The sequence below is a fragment of the Balaenoptera acutorostrata genome, chromosome 2, assembly GCF_949987535.1.
Source record: "Balaenoptera acutorostrata chromosome 2, mBalAcu1.1, whole genome shotgun sequence".
Taxonomy (NCBI): domain Eukaryota; kingdom Metazoa; phylum Chordata; class Mammalia; order Artiodactyla; family Balaenopteridae; genus Balaenoptera; species Balaenoptera acutorostrata.
The window spans coordinates 32,899,697-32,917,825 of record NC_080065.1 but is presented as its reverse complement, the minus strand read 5'-3'; the positions used below and the strand labels follow the sequence as shown (position 1 = coordinate 32,917,825).

At 39.1% G+C, this 18,129-nt stretch overlaps 1 protein-coding gene across 2 annotated transcripts in view; it reads right to left on the bottom strand.

Annotated features, from left to right (window-relative positions):
* The window catches only part of SKP2 (S-phase kinase associated protein 2), a 58,261-nt gene that overhangs the window by 23,672 nt on the left and 16,460 nt on the right, over window positions 1–18,129 (bottom strand). Inside the window, exons 6-10 of one of the 2 annotated variants that reach the window (XM_007192206.2) lie at window positions 17,190–17,288; window positions 15,842–15,972; window positions 9,347–9,398; window positions 9,068–9,175; window positions 1,555–3,474 (exon numbers count right to left, since the gene is read on the bottom strand). In XM_007192206.2, coding sequence (XP_007192268.2) covers window positions 3,261–3,474; window positions 9,068–9,175; window positions 9,347–9,398; window positions 15,842–15,972; window positions 17,190–17,288 — 604 coding nt within the window. In that variant the 3' untranslated portion in view covers window positions 1,555–3,260. Of the gene's footprint in view, window positions 1–1,554; window positions 3,475–9,067; window positions 9,176–9,346; window positions 9,399–15,841; window positions 15,973–17,189; window positions 17,289–18,129 lie in introns of those variants that run through there. The other variant, XM_057540083.1, reaches the window with a different exon arrangement.

Genomic DNA, 18,129 nt, shown 5'->3' with positions numbered 1-18,129 from the left:
AGCAGCATCCTTGGTATACAAGTGCTAGACGCCAGTAGCGCCTCTCTACTTGCGACAACCAAAACTGTTTTCAGATGTTACCAAATGTCTCTCGGGTAGCAAAATCACTCTTGGTTAGGAGCTTTTTGCTGCTAGATCTAACTACCAGTTTATGGAAATAGGGGACAGATTAACCTGTTAAACATTATTCCAGGGATTGATCACATCTGCAAAATCCAGAATGTGGAACACTGGACAAAAAACCTAGTTTCTTCAATAAATAAATTGTAAGGATAATAAAGAAGGGGAACTCTAAGATTAAGAGACTTGAGGAAATGTCAATGTCAACCAAATGCAATGTATGAACCATGTTTGGAGCCTGATCAAAACAAACCCATGTAAGAAAACACTTCCAGCAGCTAGGGAACTTTCAACACCATCTCCGTATTTAATGTTTCAGAATTAATTCAGGAGGGTATCTTTTAGAGGTAGATACTGAACTATTTATGATGTCAGAGTTCTGGGTTTTGCATCAAAATAATCTGTGAGCCTGTGTGTGGTACGTGTGGGGTGGGGGAGATGGATGAGATGATGGATGAAAAGAGATTGGCCATGAGTTAATGACCTTTGAAAGTGGATAATGAGGTTCATCATCTTCTCTACCTTTTGCATTTGACATTTTTTATAATTAAAAACAAAAAAAGGAAACATAGTACTGATAATATCAAAAAAAAAGCAAAACTGGGTAATAATTAGGAAGAATCACCGTTCTACCATTTGAATGGACGAGTTCAAAAGGAATTAATTCCTAGAAGATCTCTGGGTATAGGGTGAACTATTCAAATAGTTTCCTAATGAGAGTAAAATACACAGTATAAGCTGATCAAGTCTGTATTTAAAAAGTGCTACTAGCTGACTTTTATTGATAATACTTATCATATTTATCACTTAAATCTCAAATGTTTTATAAACATGTTAATACTTTGAGAGGCACTTTAACCATAACAGCCTGTATTCAGCCCCTTGTCAAAGAATTATAAACATTTTAATTTGACAACACATGAAGTAGATGGGGCAAAAAGGGACCATGTTAGGGCTTAATTTTTCATTTTTTTAAAAAACGGAACTTGTTTTGTTTTGTTTTTAGGTTTTTGGCTGTGTTGGGTCTTCTTTGCTGTGCGCAGGCTTTTTCTAGTTGCGGCGAGCGGGGGCTACTCTTCGTTGTGGTGCACAGGCTTCTCATAGCGGTGGCTTCTCTTGTTGCGGAGCACGGGCTCTAGGCGTGTGGGCTCAGTAGTTGTGGCTCGCGGGCTCTAGAGCACAGGCTCAGTAGTTGTGGCGCACGGGCTTAGTTGCTCCGTGGCATGTGGGATCTTCCCGGACCAGGGCTCGAACCTGTGTACCCTGCACTGGCAGGTGGATTCTTAACCACTGCGCCACCAGGGAAGCCCTAGGCCTTGTTTTAAAATGCCTTATTCAGAGGGCTGACACAAATCCCACACCATACCAAATGTTCATTTTAACCAGAGTACTTAAGAAAGAGAAAGAAAAAAGGAATACAACTTAGCTGAAGTATTCATTTTTATAAAAATGTGTTTTATTTTAAAACAAGTCTATAAAAGTAGAAATCCCATACAAAAATACAGATTACTCTGACATGTTAGCAAAGTAGCTTACGGCTGGACTTGAGTTTGGAAGTACTGTATGTTTAAGGGCATCCGGAAGTCAGAGGCCAACCGGATCCTACCTCCAGCCCTTGTCACTAATCTGTAAACAATAATTTCAAGTAGTATTTAGCACTTTTTAACTACTATGGAATTGAAACCTAATCATTTCCTGTATAACACTACTTTAAAATGTTCTTCCTTAGGTCTGAGCAGATAAGGGCACTTCATACCATTGTTTCTAACATTTGAAAAATCTGATTTAGAAAAAGCAATTTTAATAGAAATGATGAGTTTGGGCTTTTTGTTCCATTTTGAACATATGGGGAGGTCATCAATTTAAATAAGAAATTAGTGTTTTGTGTTTTTTAAAGTAGAATTTAATCCTTTTGCTTCCATGTATCATTAAAAAAAAAAAATCACTGATGCCATCAAAAGGTTCAGCACCTGAGCCTTAACTTTTATGCAGGTGCCAGCTGTGCTAACTGCTCTGAAACTGCGTGGAACATACACGTGCTTCTACTGTGTATTTCTGATTGAAAGGAACATGTGGTTCTTCTTAGGGAACGCTAGGTCCAGTAACCTTATAAAATGGGTTGTTTCAATCATTGTGGGAGGCCATTTAAAACAAAAAAAGGATAATTTAAAATACTTGATTCCAGAGTAATATAAAAATAACTTCAAGAACCTCAGTGATAAAGGAAAACAACAGGTAACCTCAGTTCAGCATTCCATCCATTTTAAGAATTAGAGACTGACTGGTTCCTACCACCTTTCTAAAACAAAGCAAGTCACTTTAAAGCTAAAGAACCTATGTTAACATAATTTGATCATAAAGTCCGAAGTCCACAATTAAATTTCCTCAGCTAATTTAGAATGCTGGGAACACAGTACATAAAGGAGACTTCATTAATGTGCATTAGAGGATCCCCCAGGTTAACCTGTCATAGAAAATTGCCTCTCGAGCCTGTAAATTCTAACCAATTCTATACTTCTGGTTGGCCGGTTGTTTTTTTATTTAGGTTTTAAGGTGAATGACCCGGGGCTATTTGTTTCCACATACCTAATTGCAAATCTAAAGGCAAAGTTGAAATGTGTATTTTTCTTTCTATCCTCAGCAGACTGCCACAAATCTATGATTCTCATTCTGTTCAGCTTACACTACAAATAGCTTATTATTTTTTGCAACCTACGTCCTATAAAGCAGTACTGAAAAATTAAATAGAAGAAAGTTCAGTTGCCATATATGCTATGAAAATGATTTGCTGGTGGTGATTTTTAAGCTTGATTCTAAATAGATTTATTAAGAAGGGCACTTGGAAGAGGTGGCTCAAATTTTGCTCTTTAGGGTATCTTGAAATTATAGGCTCACTCTCCTAAAATTTCAAAAGGCATACAGCTTAGGCTCTTAAGGATATAGCAGTGATAAAAGCTTTCATAGTCATTTTTCAAAAGCAACACTTCATAGTTTTCTCTCTCCAATGGTTCTCTAATATACTTGTAGAATGAAGGCAAGAGAAAACCAAGAATAAAAATAGCTGAGCTCTCCACAATTGGGCTTCCTGCCTACTTTCCCTGTTCAAAGAAAAGAGGAGACACCATCCTGCAATAGATACTTCATAGACAACTGGGCTTCTGCAGTGTCAGTCGGCATCTGATGCCCCATATCTCCTGGTTCTTTTTGTTGCCAGTGGTTGGCCTGGCGATGGTGGTGAAAGGGGAACAATTAATTTGTAGATGAGGAAGGGCTTCCTTTAATAGTTGAAGGGTACTGTCTGGCACGATTCCAAAGACTTGTAGTGTTTTTAGTGTGGGAATTTCTCCAAGTTCACTGGAAAGGAAGAGAGAGACTTTCAGAGTAGCAGTATCTATGGTAACTGTTCCCCTAGAGTAACATGACCCACTTTTTACAATTTGTATTATATTTTATAAAATGCAAACTGAAGACAAAATTTGCAATCAGTGATTTGAGAAAATTGTAAAGGTGAATCAAACCACAAAGCACAGTCCACAGCTTGGGCAACACAGCGTAAGGAAACACACAAGTGCGTTTTGTTGAATTTCTAATAACTGGAAAACTCCAAGGTTTATTTAAAGCCCAACCATATTTTCTTCCTTTCTCCATTCTTGGTTTAGACTGAAAAGTGTCACCGTGTTGTGAGGAGAAGCCAGCAAGCTAGTGGTGGTAAAAGTAAATGTTTTACTGTGGCATCAGATGGAGTCACCAAAGGTTAAATGCAACTTAAGGATATGGACTTGACCTTTATTTGAACTAGGCTCGCCCTCTCAAAAGGAGATGTGAGCAGAGCCGATAACTTCTAAATAATGGTTAATACTCAACAAGTCCATTACACGTGATGAAACCTAACAGTGACTTCACGACGATATTTTAAGGTTATGTGTTGGGTGCAGATAGAGACAGTAGACATCTTACTTCTCTACATATCACCATTTTTTTTTTCTGTCACATGTATCGCAGTCCTCTTCCTAGGTATTTCACATTAAGTGAAACACAACTCTTGTCAAGAGTGAAATTCTGTTCCACAAAAAAGGGAGCCTGTTTTCCCAAAGTAAATACTCTTTGGTAATGATTCTTTTTTTTTAACCCAGGTCTGTGTGCTTAGAAATTCATCTCTCTGATCTGTATGTGCGCCAGGTTGGAACACACAGTACAAAGTCTCAGGAAAGGGAATATTTAGTTTGGAGTTTCAACAAAATCCCACTGCAGATCGATGAGCACATCAATCACCTAGAATTAGAAGCATCCGTTGTATTTTCATATTGCCAATAATTACTTAAAAAAATAAACCTTCCTGATGATAACTGTCATCTTGCCTCCAATCTTTCTTCCTTTCAGCTTAGTGTATATACCAATGACCAAGGCATCTTCGTAAAGCCTAGCTCAGACTATGTCCTTCCCATGCTCAAAAATCTTTGATACCTCCCTCATGTTTACAGAACTCAAACCATTCTGTTGGCCTTAGGCCCTTCATTGCTAAACCTGCTCTCCCACTCTTCCCACTCCCCCTCTAAGCGTATTTATTCTACATTCAAGAAAGTATTTTAAACCCCATAGGTGTTTATATACATTAGCTGAAAACAAGAGGAAGGGTAATTTAGAAAATAAAAGTACTATCCAAGTAAAATAAATATGCTTGGTGTTCCTAAGGGGCCGGTAAGATCCAGAGATCACAACAGACCGAAAAGAAAGTCAGCGAGAACAAACTGTTGTTGTTCGTAAAGTAAGCTAATCTCTGGAACAGAAGCAGGAGTGCACGGGGCTTCCCTGGCGGCACAGTGGTTAGGAATCCACCTGCCAAGGCAGGGGATGCGGGTTCGAGCCCTGGTCCGGGAAGATCCCACATGCCGCGGAGCAACTAAGCCCGTGCACCACAACTACTGAGCCTGGCGCTCTACAGCCCGCAAGCCACAACTACTGAGCCCACGAGCTACAACTACTGAAGCCTGTGCACCTAGAGCTTGTGCTTCGCAACAAGAGAAGCCACTGCAATGAGAAGCCCATGCACCGCAACGAGGAGTAGACCCCGCTCGCCGCAACTAGAGAAAACCCACGCGCAGCAATGAAGACCCAACGCAGCCAAAAATAAAATAAATAAACTTATTTAAAAAAAAAGAAAAAAAAGAAACAGGAGTGTAAAGAAAGGTCAGAATACATAGGTGTTTATACTTATTATCACTGAAGATGATAGCAATCCTGCCCCAAACTTAAATCCCTCTTATGTGAAATCTGAATATGAGAACTTTGTCATAGCCATGAGAATTCGGGTTCTGCGATCTCCAGATTAGCCAAATTGTAAGACATTCTGCAGTGGATAGTATTTAAAAGAAGAAACTATAGGTGGGAGTGAGGAGGGATGGCAGATGATAGAAGAGGAAATGTTCTTGCAACAGCACTTCAAAAGAGCTTGGTGAGGAAGGAAATTACACCAGACACTTAGAAGACACTCAGGTGTTTACATGTGAGTAAGAAGTGAGCGGTGTAAGATGGGATGGTGGACGAATGATCATTCCCAAGTCGAAAAACCAGAAAGTCTCTAAAATTTTAAGGAGAACCAAAAAACAAACAACAACAACAAAAAGCCTCTTGTATGTGTATCACCTACAACACAGCAGAACACATATGCAAGTATCTCTTTGAAACTACAAGGTAAGAGACTGAAAAGCCAATGAAGGGAGAGTAAATCGGTATGAATAGTTTAAGAGCCGTGATTTCTAACTTAAGAAGTATAAAATGACACTGATGTCTTAAAGTGTCTCTAGTTAGTAAACAAAAGGTATTTATAAACCCTTTCACAGGTTCACTGCTTACCTCATCTACATAATCCCATTTTCCTTATAAAATCTTAAATTCCTCAACTACAAATTCTCCTACAGGAGTTATTATTTAGTGTCTCCTAATCTCAGATCACTTTACTATCTCCAGCTTGGATTTCTTCCTTGAATGAGAAATACAGAATAATTAGAAGGACTTTTGGATATAAGGAAATCAGACCAATTAAGGAGTAAGGGAATAAATACAATGAGGGTATGTCCTGCAGACAAAAAACCTACAGTTTCCCAAGTATTTTAAAGCATTATCATTACAGAAGAAACACACTCAAATTTTATTTTCCCACTTCTGAGATAAGAATTGAAAATTCTTTAGCACAAATGACTTTCTGGAAATTATTGTTGAGGATCCTAGAATTCTTACTAAGCATTTCACAGACATCAGCCGCCAGAATGACTGAAATTGGAGGGCAAGACATTTTATCTGGAGAAACTTTTAAGGATAGGGTACTAGCAAACTCATCTTAATGGATTCACACGGTAAACCAGTATACTATCTACATAATGTCTTAAGAGACATACTCTTTTACCTTAAAGTTCAAGGACAGCATCTTTCTTCTGTCTGTTCTCACTCTATTCTGGTGGTCTGGCTTGTCACTAAACTCCTGATGCCCCTGTTTCCCTTATTTCGAGACAATATTTAGACAAATCAGTTACAACAAAGCTGTGAGGGTTCACACCTAGGTCTGTGACTTCAGGCCCACGCTCTGAACCATCAATTCACACTGCCTGCAGATATTACTATGCAAGCATTATCACCCCACTGGATAAAAAATATGTGAAGGCTCACAGCCTCCCCTTAGCCTCTGCTCAAGAGAAAGCATCTGGTTATTCTCTGCTTAGCTTCTTTCTCTCTGGAGAGAAAGAACAAAAGTAAGACATATGGATAGATTCTCTTGAGAAAAGCAACCAAAAAAGAATGATCACTGCACTCCAGGGTGCTGCACAGGCAATGAAGCTGAAGCCTAGATAGCAAGGACGGGAAAGAATGGTTGACAGAGAAATCTTTTTGGGTGGACACTGCAGGCTCCTAGGAGTTCTGGATGCTAGAAAATTCAAGTGGCAGGAGATTTTAATAAGAGTTCCATGCATATGAATTGAGACCCCAACATCTGAGAGCCCTGAAACTAAATACTAGCATTCCTTTTAGGCAGTGCTTTCCCAAATGAGATACCTGCTCAGACCCTGAGCCCCAAGATTAATTACAGTGATTTATTTAAAAATGTAATTACCAGATTCCCTAATTCTACCAGTTAACTCTATGTAGCTGAAGTATCTGATTTATTCATTAATTCCTTTTTTTAAAAAAATTATTTTTAAAAAATTGAAGTATAGTTGATTTACAATGTTGTGTTGGTGTAGAACAAAGTGACTCAGTTATGTATATGTATACATATATTCTTTTTCAGATTCTTTTCCATTATAGGTTATTACAAGATATTGAATATAGTTCCCTGTGCTATATTACAAGATACTGAATATAGGTCCTTGTTGTTTATCTATTTTATATATAGTGGTGTGTATCTGTTAATCCCAAACTCCTAATTTATCTCTCCCCCCTGCTGCCCTTTCCCCTTTGATAACCATAAATTTGTTTTCAATGTCTGTGAGTCTATTTCTGTTCTGTAGATAAGTTCACTTGTATCATTTTTTTAGATTCCACATATAAATGATATCACATGACATTTTCCTTTTTCTGTCTGATTTACTTTACTTAGTATGATAATCTTTAGGTCTATCTATGTTGCCGCAAATGGCATTATTTCATTCATTTTTACAGCTGAGTAATATTCCATTGTATGTATATGTGTGTGTATATATATATATATATATATCTATCTATCTATCTATCTATCTCACATCTTCTTTATCCATTCATCTGTTGATGGACATTTAAGTTGCTTCCATGTCTTGGCTACTGTAAACAGTGCTGCTATATTCATTAATTCTTGAAACTAACTTACAAGATCCAAACCAGTAATTTGAGGACTACATAAATTCTGTGTTCAAACTCACCACCTTTCTTTGGTAGGAACCAGAAGCTTGATTACCTTCATATGGATAGTGAGTTTAAATGAGGTCAGCAGCCTAATTCAGGGCATACTGGTTGGAATGAGAAAGAAGGGCACCAGGCCAAATCCAAGATACTGACTTCTTGAGGTTTTTAATAAAACTGCTATACACTTATATTTGAACCAGGGAAGAATTTTCCAGCCCTTTGAAATATAGGAAAACTTCTTAAAACTAAAGAGATGATGTTATTTCCAGGATGACTTGGGTATAGCACTTCTTAAATGGAAGATGGACCCGATACTGTTTTTGTTTGCACTGCCTTGATTTTGTGGAAGTTGCTGAGCAGGGACAAAATTAATCCCTGTAACAGCTACCAGATTAGATACAGACTACTTTGCACATGTCCAGGAGACCTGGAATGCAGACCCAGCTCAGCCAGTAACTCACTATTCAGCTTTGGGTAAGTTACTTTACTCTTCTGGATCTCAATCTCCCCCCTTTTCAAAGAGAGCATCACTCTTACAATACCTACTACTTAAATTGTTTATTTTTTTCATTCCTTGACCATCCAGGACAGACACCACTAGAAGATTACAGAATTTTTCCTCTAAGCTCAGATGAAAGTTTTTGGAATCAACTCTAGTAGACTTGAAAAGTTTCGGAAACACACACACGCACGCACGCACACACGCACACATGCACACACACTGGGTCTGCCTACCCCGTCATATAATCTGAGCTTCCTGGGAGTAAAGGCTATCTTCTCCCGCTTTTGTAAGTTCTCCACAAGTAGTAGTACAGTATTCTAATATTTAAACTCGCTCACAGCTAAATAAATGTTTAGTAAACTACCTCAATCCACTCAACTTTACTAGACATTTTCAGCAAAAAATTTTGCCTTGGTTTTTCTATTTTGCTAGTCTTTCCTAACCAGTGTGTGGTACACTAATTTGACGTTTAAGTAAGTTTTAAACATCTGCTGTTAATAATGGATTTTACCACCAAGTGACATCTCTTTTGGTCCCTGCCCTCTGCTTGCTTTAGAAAACAAAAGTACTTACAGTAAAGTTTCAGGTATTATGTCATAGCACCGACTGAGTGATAGGTGTTGGAGGTAGTTGAGCTGGAAAAATTCCGGAAAGCAGTCACTTTTCAGCATGACACTATCGCTGTAACAGAAGGAAAAATTCAAAATCTAGCCATCAATCCCAGATGGAGAAGACAGGAATAGTCTATCGCTTAGTTCCTTCAATTCAACATATTAAGATCCTTTCTTCATTCAGTGAGCAATCATGACTTTTCATTTTTAAAAAAATTTTTTGTCTTAAATAAAAACATACCTTAAGTCTAGGTGGACAAGACTGGGACATCTTCCAACTAAGGTAGAGACATCTAGAAAAAAAATGATGGTCACTATCAAATGAGGAATCAGACAAGGATCCCTGCTGTCAATACTTCATTTCACATTGTGCTGGAAATTCAGAATGGTGCAATTAGAGTCACTCACTGTTAGAGACAAAAAACAAAATTATCATCTTGGCATATAAGACTTTCTACCTGGAAAATCCAAGAGAATCATCTGAAAAATTACTGGAAATACACAGTAAGAGAACTAATTGTGTAAAATGACTGGAAAACAAACTCCTTAGCTTATCTATGTGTCAGCAATAGCTGGCTGGAAATAGGGAAAAACAAGTCCTATTCACAATAGCAAAAAGCAAAACCAAACAGCACAATATATAAACAAACAACATATCATAAAGGTAGCACTCAAAATCAGTGGGGGAGATCATGGATTATTAAAAAATAATATGGCTACCACAACTGGAAAAAACTTACTTCTCCAGCTCAAATAAAATATCCAAATAAATTCCACATGTTAAAAACTTCCAAATGCAAAAATGAATAATTATTCATTGCATCTTGAGATAGGTAAGGAGTTTTTAAACATAAAGTAAAACATAAAGGGAACACTGATAATTTACTACATAAATTTTTTTTTTTAATTTTTATTTATTTATTTTGGTTGTGCTGGGTCTTCATTGAGGCACGTGGGCTCCTCTAGTTGCGGCGTGCAGGCTCTGCAGCACGCAGGCTTCAGTAGTTGCGGCGCGTGGGCTTAGTTGCAGTGTGTGGGATCTTGGTTCCCTGACCAGGAATCGAACCTGGCCCCCTGCATTGGAAGCGCAGAGTCTTAACCACTGGACCACGAGGGAAGTCCCCTGCTACATACGTTTTTTAAAAACTCTACCATGTTAAAGCAAAACAGAACACAAGCAGAATCAAAGAGGTATCAGAAAACTGAGAATAAATATTTCCAACAGAGTTAATGGTCATTATATAAAGAGTATTAAAAAAAAATGGGCAAAGAACATAAACAGATACTTTGCAAAATATAGACATAATAAAAATGGAGCAAGAAATGCAAAATAAAATTAAAATATTGCTTTTCTGCCATCAAATGAAAAACAAATCCTATTATAATGCCCAGAATTGATGAACTCTCATAAAGCAGGTCCCTCCATATACTAAAAGTGGATATTTAATTTTATGCAGCCTTTCAGAAGACCTGATTTTTTTTTTTAAGTGAACTGATCTTTTTTAAAACAAGTGTTCAGGGCATTACACATTTAGCTCTTTGGCTCAGTAATTCCACTTTTAGAAAAATAATTAGAGATATGCATTAAGATACTCATTGTAGTGACAGTTACAAAAGCCCCTCCCCCTGATTACTTCAATAGGTTAACCTGCATCCAATCTATGGAACACAATGCTAATAGCAGCTATTAAAAAGCTTTTAAATAACATTTTGTGACATGAAAAAGTATTCAGGATATGTTGTATAGTGAAAACAAAACAAAATATATATAATGCATTATAATCTCAATTTAGTTAAAACACACAAACTCATATTTACGCACAAACACACACAGAAAGAAAGGGGGTTGGGGGTTGGAAGGCTGGAAGAAAATAATCCAAATGTTAACTACAGTCACCAATGATGGTAGGATCAGAGATAACTTTTCAGAATTTGGAAGAAAGTCACATGCAGTACTTTGTAATCAGAAAATGAATCAGTGTTATTTACTTTGAAAAAGAGACAAATTTTATTAATGTTTGAGGGTTTTTGTTTTTTTTTTCCCTTCTCACAGCTACATCTTCAGTCCCCATTCCCTCCCCTGAATCCTAGACTTGCATTTTCAACACAGCCAACACGCCCACTGGGCTATGTGATAAGCATCTCAAATTTATGCCTAAAATCAAACGCTTGATTTCTCCTCTCAATCCGCTCCTTCCCTAAAGTCTTCCCCATCTTAGTAAGTGGGAACTTCACCAATCCAGTTGCTGTAGCCAAAACCCTGGGAGTCGTACTTGACTGCTTCCTCATATCCCACATCCAATCTGTTACCAAATCCTGTTAGGTCGGCTTTCAAACTGTGTCTGCAGTCGGATCACTTTTTTTTTTTTTTTTTAATTCCTTAGCGAGAGGCCCTGAATTTTTTTTTTTTAAATAGGAGCACACCGTTTTTTTTTGTTTGTTTTTTTATTTATTTATTTTTGGCTGTGTTGGGTCTTCGTTTCTGTGCGAGGGCTTTCTCTAGTTGCGGCAAGCGGGGGCCACTCTTCCATCGCGGTGCGCTTGCCTCTCACTATCGCGGCCTCTCTTGCTGCGGAGCACAGGCTCCAGACGCGCAGGCTCAGTAATTGTGGCTCATGGGCCCAGTTGCTCCGCGGCATGTGGGATCTTCCCAGACCAGGGCTCGAACCCGTGTCCCCTGCATTGGCAGGCAGATTCTCAACCACTGCACCACCAGGGAAGCCCTCGGATCACTTCTTACTTCCTCAAATGTTACCACCCTAATCTCCAGCAGCCTTTTCCCAGCACAACACCGGAAGGAGACTTCAAAGGTGAGTCAGATCATTTCACTCTTGCTCAAAACACTCCAATGGCTTCCCATCTTATTCAGGAAAAAAATGGAAACAGAGCTTCTGCCTTGGCTTAGAGAGCACCCCCCAGCTTTCTCAGCCCTACCACTGTCCTCCCCGCCTCCCCCCTCACTGGCTCCCATTCCGAGAGGAAAAAACCTCACACATTAATAAAGTTTGTCTATTTTAAAAAATAAATAACATTTATTGATTCATTTTCCGATTACAAAGTAGCATGTGTGACTTTCCTCCAAAGGCACTTGCTGGTCCTTAGTTCTAGAATGTTCTTTCCTTCTGTATCTACATGGCTCACTCCTTCACTCCTTCAGGTCTGTGCTCAAGTGTCACCTCCTCAGGGAGGCCTTCTCTTTGACCATTCCATCTGAAAAGAGCCCCCTACCTGCCATACTCTACCTCACCACTCTGCTTTAAATTCTTCCTCCTTGCATTTTCACCTCCTTTTATCACATTTAATTCCTTGTTGATTGTCTGGCTTCCCCACCAGAATGGAAGCTTCACAAGGATGGCTTTCTCTGTTCTGTTCAAGGCCACGCCTCCCAAGTCTGAACAGGGCTTTATGCACTATAGGGGCTCAATAAATTGGAATAAATTTGTCTCATTAGTCACTAAAAAATGAAGTGCACAACACAATTTTAAGTGACCCATCATCTCGCCAGCCAGCCAGCCACCCACAAAATCCACAACCAGATACAACCTTATTTTGCCACCACCTGGGAAAGAACGAAACCTTGGGGGATAAAACTGGTCAGTCTCTGTCTCCAGCCCTTGTTGAAGCCGCGGTCTTCCCTCGGTGGGAAGAGTTAGTAAACAGCAGTCCCTGCCAAGATTCCTCTTCACTGTCTCCTTCATTTCACTTGAGTTAGAAGGGATCTTAGAAACCACGTAATCTAACCTGTCATTTTAAAAGAGAGACAATTTTAGCTAGAGAAGTCCAAGGAAATCCAAGACCAAAAGCTAGGTCCTCCAAACCTCAGTCGGTGCTCATCTGGGTAGAGAATGAAAACATCAACAGCCAACCATTACTGATCTCTCATTATGTGCCAAGAACAATTCAGCACCCTGTACACCTATTAACCCATTTATTCCTTACTCTAAGAGGTGGGTTCTGTTATCTCCATTTTATTGATGAAGAAATGGAGGAACAGAAAGGTTAAGAGACTTGCTCAAGGCTCCCCAGTAAATGGCAGAGTGGGTACCTGAACCCAGGAGGTCTGGTACCAGTCTTGGAGCTAAAATACAAAATCTGTGTTACCGTCTAAACAGTGAAATAGTGTGTGCCACTGCCAAAGACATCCATTTAAAAATCTTTGACTCCCATTGTATAATTAAGGAAACTAACACCTCAACTTCTACCCCGCGTCTTTGTCCTCTCCCTGAATGTGTCTAGCAAGCAGGATTTTACTACCTATTATTCCTGCCAAAACTCAGTAAAAAGGCGATTTGTTCTTTTTCGGAGGAACAAAAAAAAAGGGTTTTAAGCCAAACTTGGACACAATTTACAGCAGTCTGCCTACAGCAGAGCTTCTCGACCTTGCACCCAGAACCTTGGTTCATTACAGAAAAACTCTCAATAAAGAAGTGGGAAATTGAGATATGGGCAGAAATGTACATAGGGCACTGTCTTGTCCTGGGGATGAAGAGGGAAGAACCAGGGGTGGGATTCAACGTGAAGAGCATGCTTACTGGTGGGAGTTTAAAATCCTTGGAAGGCAACTCGGCAAGAACTATCCAAAACCTGAGAACGGAACCTAATCCCCGAGCCGGCAATTCCACTTAGAAATGCACTCAAAGGTTCACTTCTGTCCGTACCAAAGTTGTTTATAAAAGGAAAAAACTGCAAAGATTCTAAACATTCATTACAACGAGAGCAACTGAATAAGTTATGAATGAATCAACACAAATATATTTGATGGAATATCACACAGCCACTGAAAATGACATTTGTGTAGCTACTAAAATGGGGTTACCTGAAATAAAAACGTGTTACAAAGAATTCCATACACCATGTCCCATTAAAAAAAACACTTTTTAACAGGAAAAATGACTGGCAAAATGTTAGCGGGACTATTGATTTGTTTTTGTGTTTTTACATGTTTTGGGTATATTTGAGAATGACTAGATAATACTATAACCAGATTTAAAATTGTGTTTAAAGGGAAAAAATGTAGAACAGAACATTTTTCTGTTAGACACATTCTGCAAATGTTTGGTTCAAATCTTTTTAAGTATATTAAAAACTATAATAAATAAAAACGCTTATACTCAGATGAGCTGACACCACCAAGACACGAGGGTAGGGCTGAGGTGTGTGGCTGGCTTAACTAGGCTTTGTGCAGCCCACAGCCCGAGATCACGAAGGGAAGCTGTTAAAATGCTAAGTGAAATAAGTCAGACAGAGAAAGATAACTACTGTATGCTATCACTTATATGAGGAATCTAAAAAATACAACAAACTAGTGAATATAACAAAAAAGAGGCAGACTCACAGATATAGAGAACAAACTAGTGGTTACCAGGGGGGAGAAGGAGGGGTGAGGGGCAATACAGGGGTAGGGGATGAAGAGGTACAAACTGTTAGGTATAAAATAAGCTACAAGGATATATTGTACAACATGGGGAATATAGCCAATATTTTATAATAACTATAAAAGTAGTATAACCTTTAAAAATTGTAAATCACTCTATTGTACACCTGTAACTTATATATCAATTACACTTTAATTAAAAAAACCTTGCCATTTGCAAAAACTTATCTTTGCAATTCTGTCAGTATTAGACAAATAAGACAAAGCATAACTGAACGTTGAGGCTTATAAGGACTTTAACTGTCACCCATTACACCTGATTTCAAATGTCTGTGTTCGTCTAAAAAACCTCATTGTCGGGGCTTCCCTGGTGGTGCAGTGGTTGAGAGTCTGCCTGCTAATGCAGGGGACACGGGTTCGAGCCCTGGTCTGGGAAGATCCCACATGCCGCGGAGCAACTAGGCCCGTGAGCCACAATTACTGAGCCTGCGCGTCTGGAGCCTGTGCTCCGCAACAAGAGAGGCCGCGATAGTGAGAGGCCCGCGCACCGCGATGAAGAGTGGCCCCCGCTTGCCACAACTAGAGAAAGCCCTCGCACAGAAATGAAGACCCAACACAGCCAAAAATAAATAAATAAATTAATTAATTAATTTTAAAAAAAAAAAGAAAGAGGCCACTGGATTTGGCATTTGGGAGTTAGAGAGTTCTGAGATGATTTTTAAAAAAAACCAAAAAAACCTCATTTTCCTCTTAGACTGAATTGAGAGGAGTTAGTTATAAATATGAAAGAGGGTTTATAAACAGGGTTTTTCAACCTTGGCGCTTCTGACATTTAGGACCAGATTCTTTTTGGTGTGTTATTCTGCTGTCCTGTGCGTTGTTCACCAGCATTCCCGGCTTCTACCCACTAGATGCCAGTAACACCCCTGCAGCCGTGAGAATCAAAAATGTCTCCAGACTTCGCCAAATGTCCCGTTGCAGGCAATATTGTCCCCAGTTGAGAACCACAGCTTAATACTGATCAAACGCTGCCACCGATCGATTTTTATGTTGGGGTTTTACCTAACAATTTAGTTAATGAAAAGAACTTCTTCTGCTTAAACATAAATTGCTTTAAAGGATAAAGGTTTCCACTTTCAGATTCTGGATTCCAACCCTGCTACCCACTAGCTGTTGGCATTTACATGACCCTTCTGATCAGCCAGCTGCTACCTCATCTGAAAAATAGGAATAGGAACACATGCGCTGGATTAAATGAAACAACTTATGGAGGACCACACCTAGGAGATGCTCGAGAAATCAAACCTGCTGTTATTGTCACGGCTGCTGTGGTTAAGGGGCCGGCAGCCCGGCGTGTCTTACCCGATCTCTGCAGATTCTTTCGGTACCCGCTAAGATTCAGCTGGGTGACAGTCTCTGACACGTGTGCGACAGCCACCTGCACATGCTTTTCAGTGAATTCATAGCACCAGGAGAGGTTCAGTTCATCCAATCTGCACACAAGAGGGGTGATAAAGGAAAGCATGAAACCGTCACCCAGAATGAGTTCTCGACGTAGCACTGCCTAAAGCTGCAAACCAAGAATATACAAAGCTGTCGATTCCTTACCATTTTCTGCACAGAACCTCTGCTCCTCTAAGCAGCTACATTCACTCACCTGAAACTGCTTTCTCCCATCTTGTTCCAGTGTGTTCCAGAAACTTGCCAGGGGATATGAGCCAAGGGCTTAGTGAATGCTGCCCCCTTCTGGAAGAGGAGGGAAGCGCTCTCCTCTCCTGCTCAAACCTCATTGCAGGACTAGATGGAAAAATTCTACTCTCTATGCTTTCTTTCTCAATCACCCGGGTTGTTAGCAAACAACTACACAGTATGAGCAAGCGCCGGAGATGCTTTAAAAAACTGTTGGATTGTACCGGGGATTCCTAATAAAGAGATGCCGACATTACAAAAACCCACTTTACCTCATTGGGCCTCTGCTAACTGAGCAAATGAGGGCTTCAGAGAAAGAGTCCAACCATTAAACTATACATCCCATTCCTGGCACTGCTGAGAAAATGTAGGGCTACCATTTTACCTCATTGATAACACTCTTAACCAAAGGCAATCTACTTTCAACAGATCATTAAGTAGAAATAAGTACAATGCTATTAGCACAGAGACCAAGGGATATTAAAAAGGACACAGACACAGACACACACACAGTACTGGGTATTCTGTGAACCATGTCCCTCCCTCACTTATTAATTTCTGTAACTCTGTAACCTTATTTATATACTGACATTACCACATAATATAAAAGATGTTTTTAATGGAATCACCCAAATTCATGGTGTATTTTGCAATAACAAATTTAATCCAAACTGTTAAGTTAGGTCTACAGATATTATAGGGAAAAACGCCTGACCGTACAGTCAGGTATAAACAGATACTGTTTGTACATATTGTTGATAAGCACACTACTACATTTTCTGTATTTTAATAGTCACAGAAAAAAAAGAGATCACTACACAAGTATCCTTTGGAAACTTAATCGATTTGACTTCTGAGTTTGGATGGAAAGTTTGGAGGGCAAAAGGCATTGCATTATCCAAATCAAGAGCTTGGAGAGTTAGGAATAGCTTAAAAATTTTCCCTGATTCTATTCTGATGTGAAAGATAACTGTATATTTGAAACAACAGTTCTATAATCAAAATCTCAAATCTCTCCTACCTGCAACAGCTGCTCAGCAAAGTCTTCAGGGCAGATTCAGAGAATCCAGAACACCCAGAAAGGTTTAATCGCACTAAATTTGTGTTCTGAGCAAGATTACTGGAGAAAGAAGACAAAGTCATAAGAACACCAACAAGACACTCTTACTCAATCAACAAGCATGAGGCTAAGTGAGACAGTTAAAAGCACACAGGCCTCTGAGTCAGAAGTGAGTTTAAATTCACATCTTACTATCTCCATGACACCAAGTAGGACATTTTGCCTTAGTTTATCATCTGTGAAATGGCAAGATCAGTACCTTTTTGGTAGGGTTGTTAAAATTAAATGATATAATGTAATAAAGGCCTTAACAGTGCCTGGCACAGAGAGTAAGTCCACAACAAACACGGCTCAATGTACTTTAAAAAAAAAAAAAACAACCCAGCAATGAAATAAACATTTTTCCATTTCACCCACAATTGGTAAACTTCTACTTATAAAGTCACTAGGTTCTTTCAATTTTGCCCTCTCCTCTACATTCCCAAATGCCTCATGTTAGTGAAATAGTGATTAACAGTGAGAGTTCTGGAATCATACTATATTGCCAGGTTCAAATCTTGGTTCTGCCACCTATTAACTGTGTGACCTTGGACAAGTTATTCAGCCTCTCTGTTCCTCAGTTTCCACATCTGTAAAAAGGGAACAATAAGAACATATTTCATGGGGTTGCTGTGAGGATTAAATCAGAATACCTCTAAAGAATCTAGTATCTGGCACATGGTACGTGCTCAATAAATGTTAGCTGCTATTATTATCATTATTCTATTTTTTCCCATCAGGTGTCATCATTTCTTACCTGAATGAATACAATAGTATCTTAACTAATCTAGTTTCTTTTATGTCTGACTGACCCTCTGAGATGCCCAGTGAGTTAATTTTCTAAAATTCAACTCTGACATGT